At 35.1% G+C, this 18,714-nt stretch overlaps 1 protein-coding gene across 1 annotated transcript in view; it reads right to left on the reverse strand.

Annotated features, from left to right (window-relative positions):
• CFAP47 (cilia and flagella associated protein 47) overlaps positions 1-18,714 on the reverse strand; it is a 338,108-nt gene that overhangs the window by 136,847 nt on the left and 182,547 nt on the right. Inside the window, exon 50 of the mRNA XM_059824083.1 lies at positions 10,787-10,924. Coding sequence (XP_059680066.1) covers positions 10,787-10,924 — 138 coding nt within the window. The remainder of the gene's footprint in view (positions 1-10,786; positions 10,925-18,714) is intronic.

Here is an 18,714-nt window from a genome sequence, read left to right on the forward strand (position 1 = left end):
AAGTTATTAATTTAGCCTACTTGTTTCCGTTTTAAAATTCACTGACATTTGCTAATATCTTTGCTAAACTAACTTTCCAATTCAAAATTGTCCAAGCCAGTTGTCTTCCCTGTGTTCCTTTTCTGGAATTTTCTAGCCAAAGAAATCCAGTAACAGCTACTCTAAGAAAATACACATTTTTCTCACAGTAACAGTTTTTAGATATTTTGCTGAGAAACTGTAGCACATCATTTAGAGCAGGGGATGACATTTTTTGAAGGAGTCACCTTACATATAGAAACAAGTTTTTTATTCTTTCTGTGAAAATTCACTCAAATTTTGCAAAGTTTATTATCTCTGAAAATTATTTTGTTGTGCATATATATATACACACACACATACACAAGAGAGGTTTATGAGTGTCTGATGCTTAAACAATCTGGAAACCCAATCTTCACCCAACATGTCCTAGCCACTCAATTCCCACATCAACCAGATTTTCACATAGCTACAGCAGCTTTGAAAACCTGGAAGAGTTATACTTGACAAATGAAATAAAATGCATATTCAAGAACTAGCATAACTTAACAGTGACACATATGGCTTTTTCTATTTGCTAGAAAAAGTATTCCTCAGTGGGTCACTAGCTTTCTTACAAATACTTACAGTGTTTTGGAAGGAATTAACACAAACACCCAAATTAAAAAAAAAAGTGTGGATAATCAGTCTTTTCAAGCCTTTCCTCCATAAGAAATAGGAAGTACAGGTTTTCCTTAGTTTAAAATATCTGGCATCCCAGGTTATTTTCACTTAGAATAAGGGAAACTGTGTGTAATCCAAGAGCACCACAAAATGCAGGAGTCTCCCAGAGAGATCATAGAATCATTTAGATTGGAAAAGACCTTTAAGATCATCAAGTCCAACCGCTAACCTAACACTGCCAAGTCCACCACTACACCATATCCCTAAGTGCCAAGTCTACAGATCTTTGAAATACGTCCAAGGATGGTGACTTAACCACTTCCCTGGGCAGCCTGTTCCAGTGCTTGACAACCCTTTTGGTGAAGAAATTTTTCCTAATATCCAGCCTAAACCTCCCCTGGCACAACTTGAGGCCATTTCCTCTTGTCCTAGCACTTGTCACTTGGGAGAAGAGACCAACACCCACCTCTCCGCAACCTCCTTTCAGGTAGTTGTAGAGAGTGATGAGGTCTCCCCTCAGCCTCCTCTTCTCCAGACTGAACAACCCCAGTTCCCTCAGCCGCTCCTCATAAGACTTGTGTTCCAGACCCCTCACCAGCTTCGTCGCCCTTCTCTGGACACGCTCCAGCACCTCAATGTCCTTCTTGCAGTGAAGGGCCCAAAACTGAACACAGTATTCGAAGTGCGGCCTCACCAGTGCTGAGTACGGGGGCACAATCACTTCCTTACTCCTGCTGGCCACACTATTTCTAATAAAAGCCAGGATGCCCTTGGCCCTCTTGGTCAGATGGTACAGTCTGCTTTAAATATAATGGTTTCTCCAGGGAGAAGAGATAAAGGACTTGTATGAGAGATGCATTACATTCTAAGTGGTAAAACAACATGTCAGTGACGAGTAGTTTTATAAAGAAGAATTTTTATTTGACCATGAATAAATAGCACCTGGCCTTTTTACTGAATTTAACCTGCAATTGCTTCTGAGAGAGAGAGCAAGACTCTGGATCAACCTACAGTGAACAGCAAAGACCTACAGGCAGAGAATGCAGTAAAAATGAGGAAATTCTGAGCTTGTTATGGAAATCAAGTGCTGCTAAAGGTCAAAGACTTCGGTAGGATACCCCTCAAAAAGGCCAGAAGGGCTTCTGAATTCAGATTAACTCTCACTGTGGTAATGCTAACCTCATACAGCAACTGGATATGCTCCAGTCTATGACTGCAATGGTTGAGACTTCTCTGACAACTGTTCTTTTTTGATATCAGTGACAGTTTTATCTGGTACTAGTAATCAACACAAACCAGTTCCTTCCCCACTCTGAACCTTTTTTCATTTCTGAAATGTATATTTGAGGTTGAAAGGAGCAGTGACTCGTGAATATCTGAATTTTCTATAGGAATGTTTAATGAGTTATATTACGGAAAGATAAACAAGGAAAAAACATACCAAAAGAACAAGGTTATTTGGTGAGCTTCTTTCTATTTAATCAAAAAAAATCCCTTTCACAGAGAAAGTTCTACTACAAAATCAGTGCCAAATGCCATAAACAGAAATAAATAATGCCTTGAAAGTGCATCCAAATCTCTCAATTACACTTCTTGCACACACATACTCTCACTCTCTGATGACAATGTATAAAATGCCATCTGTCTTTTGCCACAGTGGGAAACAGTAGTTACCTAATATTTATAATTTCATAAGTATGTCAAGAGCAATTAGGACTCTACTGTGCCCACACAGAAAGCAAAGGAAATATTTTGAGAGAGACAGTAGATACTGTAACAAATAATAAAACACTGCGGTTGACAAGAAATATCTATTGCCTACTCAGTAAAAATATCAGAGTGGTCCTTTGCTGATTAGTTAGGCAAATCTACCTCATAACTGAATGTATGAGAATGCAGGAATGTCCAGTGTTTGGGATGAATTAAAAGCCAGAATTCTATATGGGCCATTTATTTTGCAGCTGCTATAAAAATAAAAGTCCTTAGCAAATTCCAGCAGCGGGCTACCAAGTGGACAAGAGGATTTAAGATATAAGAGAAATTCATCCATGAAAAAACAATGAGGTGAACTTACAGCTTTTTACTAAGAAAAAACATGACTGACTTACACAACCAGAATTACCTAAACACAAATAGTCTTCAGGAACAACTTAGTTATAGCTTCAAAGGCAGACAATGGCAGTAGCATGTGATGCAAACTTGCCTACTTACGAAAGTATAGGACTACTTGTAATAGAGTTATAATAATAATACTTGTGGGGGAGCCTGATGGTAAAATGAAAAAGATAAATTAGATTGGATGGAGAAATGTGTTTTATTTTCTCCTGTTGGAAATTAATATGCTCCCTGTCATCTTAAAAACATAATTGTGACTCAATGTAATGTTTTAATTGATGTTTCTGAACTGCTTAGTTTTCAGAAACTTGCAAAATGAGATAAATATATAAAACCTTTGCTCTGGATTTGTGAATTCATTTATATAGTAGCTTAACTGTGGATTGCCCTGACAGGCTCTGAGAATGTGTACACAATTCTTTCCTCCTCTTGAGGGACTGAACATACACCTTGAAGGAAATTGTTCTCACCCTTAAGCAATAGGATATTCTAAGCAATTGCTCTTAGACAATCTTGTTGATGTTACTGTAATTTGAATGTGTCATAATATTTAAATTAATGTAATAGATTCAATTATTCAGATAGAAAAAAAACACCACACTGAAAAAGACTTTAAAAAAATCACATATTTGATTTTAACTCTACTTCTTATGAACTGTCCCAAGTATTAGGCTATAAAGTCTGACTTTTTCTCATTTTCTGGCTCTCTGCATACTTTCACAAGTCATAGCAATTGAAACAGCATGAGTGGAGGAGACTGATAGAGACCTTCCCTCTGTCCTCTCCTCACCCCATTATCTTCTGCCCCAGACATGCTTATACAACTGTGATGAACTGGTGTTCCTTTTAGTGTTCTTTTTCATGACTGTTACGTGTTTTCTGTGTGTTTGTAATTCATTACTTGCTGAGGGGTAAAATAAGAATTTTTTGTAAGCGTGACGAACTAGGAAAGGCAAAATGATGACCTAGATAAAGAGCATCTCAAACACTCAAACCTAATTGTAAAGGCATTGGCTCTAAAGAAACTACTGCTCTGTTGCTAGCTCATTTATTATTTTGTTTCAAAAATGTTATTTTTTATAATGCTCTGAATGTGTTCTGTCACAGACTACTAGTAAGGGTTTACACTTGGACCTATTATGTTAGCCCTGATGCTGAAGGGCGGATTAGAAGGGGAAGAAATTTAAGTGTGTTTCTGCTGCACTGTTTCAATTCAGCAAGGTGCAAGTCACACCTGTCATGTCACAAGTGAACATGAGAGGGAGAGGCAGAAGTCCAGAGTACATCTAGCCATTTAACCATGACAACTACACCCATTATTTTTGCTCAGGATCTTTTTTTTCAGAGTATTTTTTTATTAAGTGGGCTGCTAATTGACAAAATTCCACATATACACAAATATTTGAGATCTGCCAGACATGACAGAATTAATGTCTTTCTCAGTAATATAGTTTATAGTTTATACAGACTAACAGAACAAGCAAAATGCATATCACAGACATTTTTAATTAGGTAAGAAAATTTAATCTCTTTATATGCAAATGCAATCCTACATGCTATGACATCCAAAAATATACAGATGTACACGTTTACAAATGGAGTGACTTATTTGTGTTTAGGGCAGATGCAACACAACTCACTTTCTCAGCACAGCAATATTAAAACACCTGCTGCATGAAGGATGATGTAAACCCAAAGTTCACCAGCAGCCTTACACTGTGAGCAATTACAGATTGCTTTTGTTATTAATTTTAAATGGGCTACCATGCTTCGTTTGCACAGATTTTTAATTGCACACATACCATGCCCCACAAAACTCCATGTGGGCCATAGATCCTTGAAGCATTACTACAGCTGAATTGTTTCAAAACAACATGTTAGTTTATTAGGGAAATCAAGCTGTTCTGAGTCTCAAAAGGGCACAGGAAAATGCATAACACTTAGCAGGCTGCAGTACTGCAGAAGGGCACCTACTGAGAAAGCTAACAATAATTGAACATTCTTTTTGACAAAGGAAAAAAGCATAAAACAGCCTAATCCTTAATGTTCTACATATGCTAAACCATCCCCAAAAGCTTGTATGCACTAGCATAAGCATAGCTGCAAATGTTAAAATGCTATCAAAACAAAGCAAGCCCTGGTTGGTATTTTACATTTTCAAATATGCATGCAGTTTACATGGGGATTATTTTCTTTGGATATTTCTTTTTTCTTTTCCTGAAGAGGGAGACTCAATTAAAACAAACTAATCTGAAGGTGGAGCACAATACGCTTGAACATACAGTGTGCAGATTAGACTGAAAAATAGCTTAGCTACACAATCAAAATTTATGAGGTAGATAACTCAAAATGACTTTTAAGAATTTCCGCATTAGAAAGATAGTAATTCCAGAAATAAATATGCATGTGAGATGTATCAAATATACCTTTAATATATTAATCATATTACTGCATTAATACCGAATAAATCCTAACATTTACCATTGTATACTCAGTTCTTATGATATTTTCTAAAATTATCATGAATAAATGCAAAGTCTTATTTTAAATTGTCACCATCCTGAGTACTGTTTTCCTCTTAATCACCTTTAATAGTGGAACAAAGAAATTATTTCATTATCTTCCTTATGTAAATACCCCAGTGTGCTACCACAGATGTTCAGCTCCCAGGGATTGATACCAAGCCTGAAAGTCTGGAAGGACCCCATGTGCAAGTATTGTTACCTTTCAAAGGCGTCAGATCCTCAATGAACCTGCTCAGAAGCAGTTGTTTTTAAAGACAAGTGGAAAGACACTTAACTGTCAGAGACATATCATGAGAACTACAATGACAGCTTGGACTAGAAAATGTCACCTGTCATTGAAGGCCTGGTTGAAGGATAAACTAGCTTTAAAAATATAATTAAAACAGGCTTTGCCAAAATGAATGGCTGGCCTAACCACTTTGACTATGCTTTTTTATCATGGCTTATTCACAAGTAGTGTATCTTTTTGATGTTGTGCCTTTCAAGTACAAAGAAATTGCAAAACTTGGCAATGGCGTAAAAATGTAAATGCATTCCATAAAATGAACACAATGGGAAGTGTAATCTTTTGATAAAGGCAATGCTTAGGGCAGCCAGAACAAGACAACAGCACATGCAAAATTCCTCTCTGTTGTACAAACATTCTGCATCTGTAGCGCTCAGCTCTGTGAGACATCACCACTGGCAGGAACATTAAAAGATGTTGCTTAAGTGCCAGCTCTGTGCTGAGGCTTGCTGCTGAAAAGAGAGAAAGTGAGGGATTCTGGAAGAGGAGAGGGGGATTTGCAGTTGCAGCGCAAGTCTTGGCCATTGCAGTGACTGCATCAGCTTCACGTTCTCGACTCTTCTTTGCAGGGGAGCTGTTGGATCAAATTCCTGAGGATGGCGGAGCTGGTCTAGCAGAAGCTGAGCCAAGCATCTTCCCTATTGCCCACATGCTACACAGCAAAGAGCACAACAAAGGGGCAATTGTCCAAAGGCAGTTCAGTTTAAGAAGTTACCATCGACTCCACAGTAGAGCACAGTAGAGCAGAATTCCCCCTACTTCGTGAGGAAATGTTGACAAGTGTAGGAGGCTTCACAGCATTTAGTCAGACTATGAAACAAATATCTACTAATGACTAATATTTATTTATGTTTTTAGCACTTCAGTATATATGAATATCTAAAGATAAATATTTCATGAAAGACCAGCTGCATCCTACTTTCAGTCTTAGCAACCTCTTAGCCTTGTTTTACTTCTGGCTTTCAAGAGAAAAAAACCCTAGGACCTCTTCTCTCGAAAGACAAAAATATGCCTTGGAAAGAACTAAAAACCCATGTCAGTTTAGAAAGGGACAAGCCCCTGTCACTACATCTGCACTGCACACATTTTCCTGTTTGGGTTTTGGTTTGTTTTCTTTTTTTTCCCCTGGTATAAGGCAGCATAAAAAGGATTTGTCATAAGGATTGCTGTATCAATGGTTTTCACTGCAAGCATTAAATGCTTTTTCTTAACTACACCTGAAGGAGAAAAAAAATAATTAACAAATTTCAGAATCATTTTGGAAAACCATAATGAGTGATTTTGGTAGAAATTATGAAAGTAATATATGAAAACTATTCTAAAAACTTTCATCACCTACAGTCTCACTTACAAGGAGAAGGGAAAAAAAAAGGAAAAAAGGAAATACAAATATACATACTTACATAATGCATATATGTGTGTATCTGAAGATAATATTGAATGTTGAGGTGTGTATAACAAGGTAGTAGTTTCTAGTACATTTAAAAGGACTAATTTTCACTGCGTGACAGCAAGACAAAAATGTTTGGTGTACATGTCTTTATCACTAGAGATTCTTTCCTAAACTTATTCAGCTATGGACCTCACACTTGTTTTGGTCTCTACCGATTCAAGTCTGTATATTAATTTTCTCTACATCAGAAGCCCACTGTTTTCTGTTACCCCAGATCGGTAACAGTAGCCCTGGGGATTCTCAGCTCTAGGATGCACTTCTTCAGTGTGTGATGCCTCTGGTCAAATGCAAGTGTTTTGCATTCTACTAGTGGTATGCACCTTGCAATTAAGAAATCCTATATCTTGGATATATCCATTAGTCATTTTACTCTGAAAAGCCATAGAATAATTAATTTTCATTAAAAACTACAATAACAATATAGGTGTAAAAGAAAACTGTGTAGGATAAAACTAAGACTCTGTTAGTTCCTCTTTGAATTAAGTTCAGAAGAAGACTACTACTATCATATATGTTAGATCATGCCTTATTACATTCCATCTCTATTTAGCCATTTTCAGCAGATACTTTCCCCAGTTGTAAGTTATAGATGTCTAGTACAAATGAATGGTTGTGATGGAAGATAATGTTTTGTGAAATGACTAGAAGCAGTTGTTTGATTCAAAGGTGAAATGGAAGCTTGCTGTTCCTAGGATATGGGCATTGTAAAGGTGTATCTTCTGTACTGAAGAAAAAAAAAATCCTATTATTAAGCAATAGTGTGTTAGGGAAGAGTCATTTCATGTCTTACTTTAAGTCCACTTTAGAAAGCTATCCTAATGATGCCCTAAACATTGCTAGCAGTCATGAGACTTGAGTTAGTACAATTTATTAGAAAGACATAGGTTACAATAAGACAAAGATATAACTCTACAGTAGCACAAAAATAGTGAAGAATGGTAACTGAAAGGTACAACACAGTAATTTGATGCAGTCGTATATGAATAAGCTGTGCAGATTGCTCCAACTACCAATGGGACCCTGTGTGCTGGAGTGATTATATCCATGTAAATTAGTGTGCGGTGAAAAAGGGAGCTGTGTTGGAGCTGATTACCTGGCCCCTCCTCGCAAGTTATTAGACTAATCACCCACCAACATATTTGAAAAACAAATGCCAAATGCATAAGTAGATCAACCAGTCTCACATTGTTAATGGGGAACTAAACTGAGCAAAAGTCTTATCAGTAATAATAATAGCAAACAGTGAACTTGCATTGGATTCTCTACCTAAGAACAATGCCCTCAATTCATATCAGTGATAGGGACGGTACTGAGAAATCCACTCACTTAACCTTCTATTTTCTTACTTAACCTTCTATTTTCAGTTACTTTCAATTACAACCTCTACTAGTTTCAGACTGATGATTCCTAACTTTGCCAAAGGCTAAATATCTCGTAAGCAGAACTGTTTAGTTTGGACAATAGAAGCATAATTAAATTCACAAACATTTGCATGCTTTCAGTAGAGATTTGAAGATTATCTCCAATATTTCCCTGTACTTGGCACCACTCTTGATATTTCTTTTATGATTAATTCCTCCTAACATCTTGAAATCTGTTAATTCTCATCTCTACTGCATTGTCTGCATATATCACCTTAATTTAATCTTTGTTAAAATCCTTCTTCTGTAAACCTACAGTGATGCGTTGTGTGTGTTTTAATGTCAACCAACTTCCGTGTTGCTGTACAAGAAAATTCATGTAAAAAAGCTATCTGTAGAAGGAGAATGCAAGGAAATATTCTCGAACCTTGAAAAGCAGTGAAAGCTAAATACTGATTATTTCCTTTCTTTCTAACTGCCTTCTTAAGGACTTTCTCCTATTTCTAGCTCTCTTCATGACAGAATTTAAAAAAACACTACTATTCAACTTTACTAGTGTTCCCCTTAAATATACCAGATGATAGGAGAACTGAATCTGTACTGTCCTCACAAAACTCTTCATTTCTTTTTGGATTTAGTTTACATTTTTTTCCTTTGGCTTTGAAAATCCTCTATTTAATATTTCTAGACTTCTTCTCAACTCCCTGTTCCTCAATTTGTCAAGCATTGACTTGTCTTTTGCTTTTTTGTTATAATTTTACCACTGTTGCAACAGTCTTATCTATATCATAAGCATTATGGGAAAACCTTATTTCTTTGACCACCTTATTTTCTTTCTGATTATTTTCTGTCTCCTTTTGAAAACAGCATTTTGCCATGTCCTGCTACATTATTCTCTTCCAATTCTGTTCCTTTTCTATTTTAAACTCACATTGTGTTATCAACTATTTGCACAAAAAGAACATTTTAGAAGATCTGATTTTGTATGAGCTACATAATTACAGAAAACATTGTACTATCTTTTGTTAGTTTTAACTACAGCTGTTGAAAAGGCTGCACACCACAAAGCTAAGTACAACAGCAGTCTGAGCTGTGTAAAAAAAAATTGCTTAAAAATTCAAGTAAAATATTTAACAAAAAAGAATGTGGTAACAAATCTGGTAGATTAGCAAGACAATATATATCCAGTGATAGGGCTCTGGCTTGTGAGGAAAAAAAATGCGTTTTTTAATACTCCCCAACATTAAGCTACTGGTATGTTCAGGGAGAGTCACTTCACTTCTCTGAGCTTCTGTCTTCCTGCCTCTGTCCTGTCTCTACAGATTGTAAATTCTTGGGATCACTTCATATCAGAGATAGGATACTAATCTCTGAGTCTCTACATATTATTAAATACAGATATTAATAGACTATAAAAAAACAGACATTCTGGTATTCACATTGGCTTAACTAACATTATTATTTATTAACAATAAAATTAGCTTTTAATTCTGTTAAAGTGAAAATACAATTATAAAGAAGACAAAGATCTCCAATTGCAAGCTCTCAATTTCCTAAAAGCTAAATGTTGATTAAAACAATGCCTTTTTCAGGTTAAAAAGAACTTTCCTTGATAGCTTTCCTCGCAAGAAATATGTTTTAGCCGTCTAACATAATGCTTCATAATTTAAATACATTCTAAATTAAGCATTCCAAAAGCATAAAAAGCACAGTTCTAGATGCAAATTTTTACTTGCAAATGTAAAGAAGAAAATGGAGGCATTTGTTTAAAAACAAACAAAAACCCCTACCTTTGTCTATTTGGTGCGTGCATTTGTAACCACAAAAGTATTCCTCTGGAACACTTAAAATCTCAAAAATATTGCAGAAACTGGTTACAGTAAACTAGGAGGTGACAATCTGAAAGTAACCATGTATTCTGGAATTTTCTCCTCTGAATTTTACTGTAACTGACCAAAGGAGCATCTATGACTGACAGTTAAAAGAAAGTTTTTTCCACAGTGGAATGAAGTGGAGCGATGTGAATTTCAGAAACAGCCTGCTTTGACATCAGCACTGTTAATATTATTGGATACTTTTAAAAGAAAGCATTTAACAAATGTTGCCCCTCTCCAACAAGAAGTGACATTCAGTGACATCGTTGCAAAAAAGAGAAAAAGAAAAAACAAGCTCACCTTAAAATTTCATTAAAATGTTTCAAAAATCAAAAAAGGAGAAGTTTCAAATATGCCTGGAATAAACATATGTCTTAACACTGTTTGCAAGCATGTGGTCAGGCATACAAAGTATACATTTAATTTAAAAAGTAATTATGTTATAAGTTTATACAAACTGATAACAAACTTATCCATAATAACAAACATACCCGTATTTGCTGCATCAACAATTTGTGGTGTCTCTGTTGACAATTTCTGAAGGGTCTGTTCACCATCTGTCTTCTCTGGTGAGCTGTTATGTCGAAACTGCTGTTGGTCTTCACCTTCAGCAACAAATGAAATTATACCTAAAGCAAATAGATACCAGGTGTTATATTAGCCAGGGTATTAGCTTTATAAAACAGACTGCCAGACATGTACGAGTATTTCCTCAGCTCAAAACTAATAAAAAATTAAGTAAAACTTCCACTCCAGGTGTCAACCATCAAATTATAATTTATGGTAATAAAAAACAAGTCTTGCGTGAGTCCAAGGAAATTAACCATTTTTTCTCCCAAAAGTGTTTTTCTACTTCCCTGAACAGATTAGTAATAAGTACCTGAAAAGATCAGTAATGAGAAGTACAAGCAAACCCACTTTTTAAAGTTATAAAATATGGCAGACAATAATAGTATCTTTCCACCACCGTTTTCTATGCAGTCTTGATTGTTTCTGTTATTTTTTTAAATCACAGTGTCTCATTCTAGTGCTATAAGATAATAAATGTAATAGTTAAAATATTCCTGTGATAAATTTTTGTATTGTATGTTAAGTTGTAATCAAGTATTTAGGGAAGACAAAATACATAGAGATTGTAAAACCAGGATTTTTAAATTGGCAGATTTCTATTTGATAATATAAAATCTAATTAAAAAATCTGGTCTGTACCTGGTTCCTTTAAATATCATCAATGTTATTTTGGAAGATTTGATATAGCAGCTTTAAATAAGCAGCTTTTGTTTCTTGCATTATGTGCCTCTGACAAAGAATTTTAAATCCATACAAATTTTTGGAAATACTACATATCATTACTATTTTATCTAAATGACTGTCCCTCAATATTTCAATACATTCTGCAGAGTTTCAAAGCTGAAATAAATATATGTTGCAGGTTTAACTCTTGCCTCGTATGTACAATGAAGAACTAACTTGAGGAGGTAACTTATTTCATGATATTAAACAGTAAGAAATTTTCCCATTCGAGATCATTAGAATTTATGTGAAATGGTCTCCCAAAGGAAACTTATGTTAACTGTGTCTGATTAAGGACTTGGGAAAATTATTCATAGTGGAGCTTTTTTAATTTGAAATGGAGAATTAATATAATTTTATGCGAGTCCCAGAACAATTTGCTTTGAAAATACCTACATTTAAGGGTATTTTTTATTTCTCCAGCTTTGAGTGGGATAGATATGTGGTAACAGATCACACGGCAGCTCCCTGACTAGCTGAATTTAACATCTTACTAGCAGAAATAGCTAAAGCTAAATAACAAGGCTCATGTGGGACCTAGAAAAGGGAGCAGCAGTGAGGGCGAGAGACAGCACCACATGGGTCACAACAGCTGGCTCGGGAAGCTGCCCTGACTCTAGCAGCCAGGAGCTGATCAAGCTTCCTGCACACATACCGATACACACCCATCTCATTTACAGTCCTCAAGGCTTAACTTTCTTCTCTTCATCAGACTTCTGCAGAAGACTGCATTCATGCTTCTAAACATTCTAGTTTCATTTCATTTCAGGAGGGATCAATCTTAATAAAATGGCCTCACAGTTAGTTTTAATAATAATACTATGCTAGAAGGACATTACACTTAAAAAAGAAAAAAAAGAGGCAAATAAAACATAACTAATGTCAAATGCTACCAGGAACTCTTGGAAAAGCAAAATTTGTTCATGATATTCTCAATGATAGCTACACCAGATGGCAATTTCAACATTTAAAACACTGACAAATTATTTCTGCTAAGAAGGATTACATTAAATCGTTACAGGGAAGTAAGGTTTATTATCTTCACATTGCCACTGTCTCTTTTTCTCTGTAAGACAGCAGCTGGGTAGCACAGGTATAAAATACCAAAGCTGAAAACAAAACCAAAACAAGGGAAATAGATGTGTACTTAAATGCAGAGAAAGGAACTATATAATTTTAAGTTTAAAAATATTAGAATCCCAGATTTTCTCCCTCTGTTAAGAAAAATCTATAAAAATACAAATAAAACAATAAAATAAAAATAATTAAAACCAAAACAAAAAAACATTTTGAATAGAAAATTTTTACAAATTCCTAAAATTAATCACAGTACAGAAGCCAGAAATTGTGTCCAAATAAGCAGGAGAGTAATTGCAGTTTCAGGAAATTATTGAGTATTTTTTAAAAAATCTTCAAAGAAAGGTAGATGTGTAAGTACAATAAAAAAAATAAAACCATTATATAAAGCTCAGGGGGATGAAGTCTGAAGAAAACCCTCAAGGTATATAAGTATTGATGTAAGAGGACATATTTGACGGCACTAATAGCTAATGGATCTTACGATAAACACTGACTAACTAATCTGATTTTATGCCTCAATATATAATCCTAGTATAATTTTGGTCTATTACAGCACAATATTAGAGAGAAGCAAAGTGCAAGAGAAAGACACTATTAATTTTAAATACCATCCTAACCATCTATATACTTGAAAGACATCAACAATTATAAGAAAATTAGTTAAAAAAAGCAAAATTATAGCTTTAAAGTTGACTGAAAATACTTGACTAAATGCTGAAAATCATTAAATTAATAAATTTGAAAGCCTCCTTACAGTAGAGAATATTTTGTTATACTTCATTTTAAAACATAAGCAATTTTTCCTTATAGTCCTTGCTTCCAGTGACAATAGAGGGTTTTCTTTACCAATTGTCTGTATTTCAGAATACTGTATTATGCATATGTGCATGTGAGAGAAAGAGGGACAGAAGACGAGTGTTCAGAGTTTAAAAATTTTTATTTCATCAGTAAATAGGGGGATGGTAAAACAAACAGTAATTTTTTTGGCTCTGCACAAAACATGCTCTCAAAAGCATCAAAATAATTGGCTGAAGAACTCTAAATAATTGATTTTTATTTGCAGAAATTCTTGGAACACTTGAAAAGTTCCAGAACTGTAAATTATTAATGCTCAAGAATATTTCAAGAGCTAGTGGAAGAACTACGGTAACTAAAAACTACTTGAATTGCTAAACCACTGTGCTGATAATCTGGCAATCGCACAATCAAAAAATCAGTGAAGAATTGCACTATAATTGCTGACACTCAATTTTCCTTCTTTATGGAAAACAGATCTCAAACAAACAGAATTAATAACAATGAGGTTAAAATATTGATCAATAAAGGTGACTGGATTGATGTAATGTATTCAGATCTCTGCAAGGCACTCAATTAAATCTTTTCAATAAAAAATAATCAGTTTTACTATAGATGGCATATATATTTAAACTCAGTTTATCTGCTTAATCTTAAAATATTCATAAATTGTCTTTCATAATTTTCATGGGCACCAAAGTATCTACTGCTGGCTCAAAGCTATTTAAATTTTTTATTAGGGGAAAAAAAGAAAATCATTGCTGGCAAGAACTGCAAATAACAACAACAACAACAAAAAAGTGTATTAATTTCAAGTCAAATACAGAATGCAGAATCCTTATCAGTGAGGACACTTAGTACATAGTCTGCTCTGCATGACTTGAGTCTTTAAGTTAAGGCAGAATATTTTCCTAGGAAGTACTCCTAAGCAGAATGCTCTCCTGGTTCAGGAGTGAAAGGTGCAATCCAATGACCACTATTGGAGATTAAGATAGCTGATGACACATAAATATATGAATTTATTCAAATTATGGGCTACAAAGAAGTTCCAATCAAAAGGTGTTTTGCAGGATGGGGAAACAAGAGTTTTACACAATGAAGAGTAATAAAAAGTCCTTAGCATTCTATGAAGTAATAAAAATACATTGGAAAGGTGCAGAAACACTGCATCAAAAATGAGAGATTTAAAATAACAAATAAGCATGTTTACATTTTTTCATAAGGTTCTGCTGAGTTTGGCTCCTATGTTATGAAAGGGCTTTGATAAAAGAAGTTTTAGTCTTTTGGCTGTGAACACACTGTCATCCTACAGAACCCACTGCTGCTTACACTTGTCTTCAGCAAAGGCAGCAGTATCTTATGTTACCTTATTGATGCTGCAAAGCAACTGATAACTGATAATTTGTTTATGCGTAACAGTCCCCAATGTTCGGGGTTTTTGCTTGCATCTAGTTGCTCAGTTCTGACTTCTGTGTCATACGTTATAGAACAATATAACTTGTCAAAATATTATGGCCGACAATTTTTAAAGCATAGATTCAAAAACAAACAAGACTTCACGTACATCACAGAGATACAACTCCCACGGATTCAATTGGCCACAGAATTATGCCACAACTAAGTATTTTAGAAAATACCACTCCTCTTCTCAGCTGTCCTTTGGCATATATATAAAATACTAAACTTGCCTGAGCAACAATACAGGTATTCCTAGAATTATACCGAAAATGCGTAACTAAAAATTACATAAATTGTGGAGGTTTTCTTTTTGCTGATACAACATTGCTTTAAAAGGTTTCTTAGTCAAAACATCATTGCAAAGTTTCTAGCTTTACTATCCAGTGTTTAAATATTTTGTACAACTTCATTCCACACATTAATACTGAAGACTTGTTTTATGTTGCTTCAGAGAAGATGCATCTCTTTAAAAGGAGGCAGGCTGGTTTATTTCCCTATAAAATCGTAGTTGCAACACCACATGTTAGACTGACTCATTGGCTATACACTACAATACCCCATCCCTGAATCCAATTAAGAAAGCAAGAAATACTCTACTTTTTCCTTTCTGTATAATTTGAATGGACTATTTGAAAGATTTATATTGTACATGATTATTTTCTTGTGCAGAGATATGATAAAAGCCCACAATATTCCAATATTTTAACTGCAAACAAGAACAGAAGGCTATGTGACCACAGAATTCATCACACAAATCTGAAAAGATATAAAAATGTTTGGCTGGTGGTTTAAACATACCAACATGATGTTAATAAGCATAGCTCTTGGGAGTAGGAGGAGGGTTTTTTTAACACTTTCCTGTTTTTTTCTGGCCAATGAAATCAATGTATAGTCCCTGCCTCAGAAAAGTTCCACAGAAAAGATAAGATAAATTAAAAAGATGAGTGTAATTTATGTAAGCTATAGCTTTGGCCAATTTTTCTTCTGGCAATTTTTCTACTGACAAAAAAAGATGTTTACTGTAGGTTACAACAAAACTTTATAACCTCTATTTTGCATAGGAAAACCTTTGTGATGATACATGTAAATTCTGAAGAGTTTCTGTAAATCTTACTACTTGTTTGTATACTGGGACTAAATGAATTGCTCACTGCATTGATGAAAAGGAAGCAGAATAACCTTTAAGACTCATACATAGAAATGAGCAAGTGGCAAATCCCGCTATCAGCTATCATTCATATATGGCTTTGTAGCATTTAATAAAGAGGTGAATTGTTTTATTTATAATTCTCACTGCCTGTTATTAATGTGACAATGAAATCATGATGCAAAAGGGCACACGAGTATGCAACTCTAACTGCACTAGGATAGATGGAAAGGGTATCCTGGAGAACATCTTGCCAGGGATGCCATGCACGAATAAAGCAGCGCTCCTTCAGTGAACTCCAGTGATCCAGCAGTGAAGGTATGCCAGAGCCATTCACGGTAATCAAGCAACCAGAAGATCCTTCTAGCTTTGTCTTTATTACAGATGAATTAGATTCAATTTGTTAGGGATTTGCAGTTGAAGAGGAAGTGCTTAAAGCAAAGGTACAGACAGGTGCTGGAAATATAGCAATGGCTACAAGCTAGAGAGATCGCCTTCAGTCCGCATGTGATTTTACAATTCTATTGAAATCAGAGCGATCAATAGATCAATTTGCAGAATTCCACCATATAAAGAAATGGACAATTTTTTTTAAAATCAGATTTCACATAAGTGTTGAATGGAAACTACTGTAAAACAAGTTTAATCAACTCATTTACAGGTCAGAATGTATTGGCATGATCTTCACCACCTCATTAAAATTGTCCTACAGCTGCAGTCTGACAGAGAATGGCCTGTAACATACTGTCCTTTTTCCTTAATGTAAGCTTCAAAAGTTCCAAGTAGCATGGAAAAGTGCTGCCTACTAAGTACAGATATAGTTAAAAAATAAATGAAAGGTGATACTTAAATTTAGAAAGCTCCTTTCCAAAAGCTAGAAAATTTTTATGGATACAAGGACACTGACTATGACAGGTGTGTATTTTTTGCACAAGAAATATTCAAGCATTATGAGCTTTGGTCTATTCTGGAAAAATTCTGGTCTATTCTGCGGAAAGCAGAAATAAGAGTTTGATAAAAGATAAAGTAGTATGTAGAAGATGCTTTATTAAACCTAAAGGAAATTACTCTATTACTTAGAAAACAGATTGCTGAAGAATTTTATCTGGTGCCAGAATCTCGTGTGAGATGTTTATTAGCTATTATTTCTATGTTAAAGCTGTCATACAGCTACAAACTAGCCAAAGCATATATTAGCCCTCTACTGGAATGCTTTCAAATGGACTTTTGAAAAGAACTGGGCCCATTTTTAGGTAGCAATAATAAAATAGCAAGAAGGAAAGCAAAAGAAGTATAATTTTGCAGCTATATAATTATGCAACGAAAAGGACTTTGAATGTAAAGGAAAAATGCAGACCATCTGCTCAGTACAACAATTTATATGGTAAAAGTCTTTTTACGAGAATTTATTTTAATATAACAAAACCAGTACTAGAACAGCAAGGCTACAAACTTTTATACTTACAAGTTAGGGAGTTCTAAACTTGAAGTCATCCATCAGCACTATGACAAAGTCTTCAACTAGATATGTAAATAGTTGTTCTTTTTTCCCCACAGGATAAAATTTACTCACTCTGTGGATCGCTTTTGAGCATTGCTTTTTATTTTCAATCATTCAACATGTTGGCCCCATGGATTAACTTCCCTCTAAACAAATTCACCAAACTGAATAAAGAGTACCTTTCTTTTTGGGTGTTTAAATTATTCTTTACCTGCAGTACCTTGAACCTAGAAAGGACTAAGATTCTTGAGTCCTAATTAATTCCCACTTGAACCACCTACATCTAATCTGTGATCCTCAAGCTTCAGGCTGGCTGCTGAAAAATCCTAAAAGTGCCAAAAATGTGTATATATATCTCAGCATTCCATTAAAGTTTCACAGGAACTGAAAATTCTGCTTTGGAGAACAAATATGACTTCCCAGCCTCGCCCAGTATGAAGCAGACAGACTTCCATTCTCCTTGAAGCCACAAAGTAAGCCCTTCCTAACTGATGCTACCTTAGATAGGACAACTGGTAGTTAGGTTTATATCACGCCTAACATCAGACAGCAAAATCAGATGCTGCCTTTCAAACCTTGTGACAATGGTGTTCTTCCCTCCACCCCTCTCCCTCCTACAGCAGCTGAATTATTAGAGACCATGCACAAATTTCTGTAACATAACTAAAACTGCCCTTGCTCCAGAGGAAGAATGAACATGATTTCCTAAGGTAGTGATTAAAGCAAGCCCTGAGCCAGGGGATGGACGGTAGATAACTAGGCCCTGTTTCTTTTCAAAGGACTACTTCAGCCTTCTATCAAGTTATTTTAAAGCATAAAATAAATGAACTGTTTTCTGAAAAAAAGAGCATACGGGGCTTCCCAGCTCTTGAACCACTAACTTTTCTCTTGGTTTAGAGAGACTGACTGTTCTCTCTTTTTCTCACTCAGTGAATAATACTTCCAAATGTAATGGAAAGCACTGTAATAGAAGTTAGGCGAATGACATAACATAGGAGATGTCGATCTGAACATGCCAACTCTGTCCCTTTGAAGGCATGGCTTTTACTGCCTGGTATTAATTTGCTGTGTGATAGATCCCTTGGAACCTCTTCTACTGAAATTTTCAGTATATATAAAAGAATTGGGGGTTTTCTAAGCCAGAA

The sequence above is a fragment of the Gavia stellata genome, chromosome 1 (genome assembly GCF_030936135.1).
Source record: "Gavia stellata isolate bGavSte3 chromosome 1, bGavSte3.hap2, whole genome shotgun sequence".
Lineage (NCBI taxonomy): Eukaryota > Metazoa > Chordata > Aves > Gaviiformes > Gaviidae > Gavia > Gavia stellata.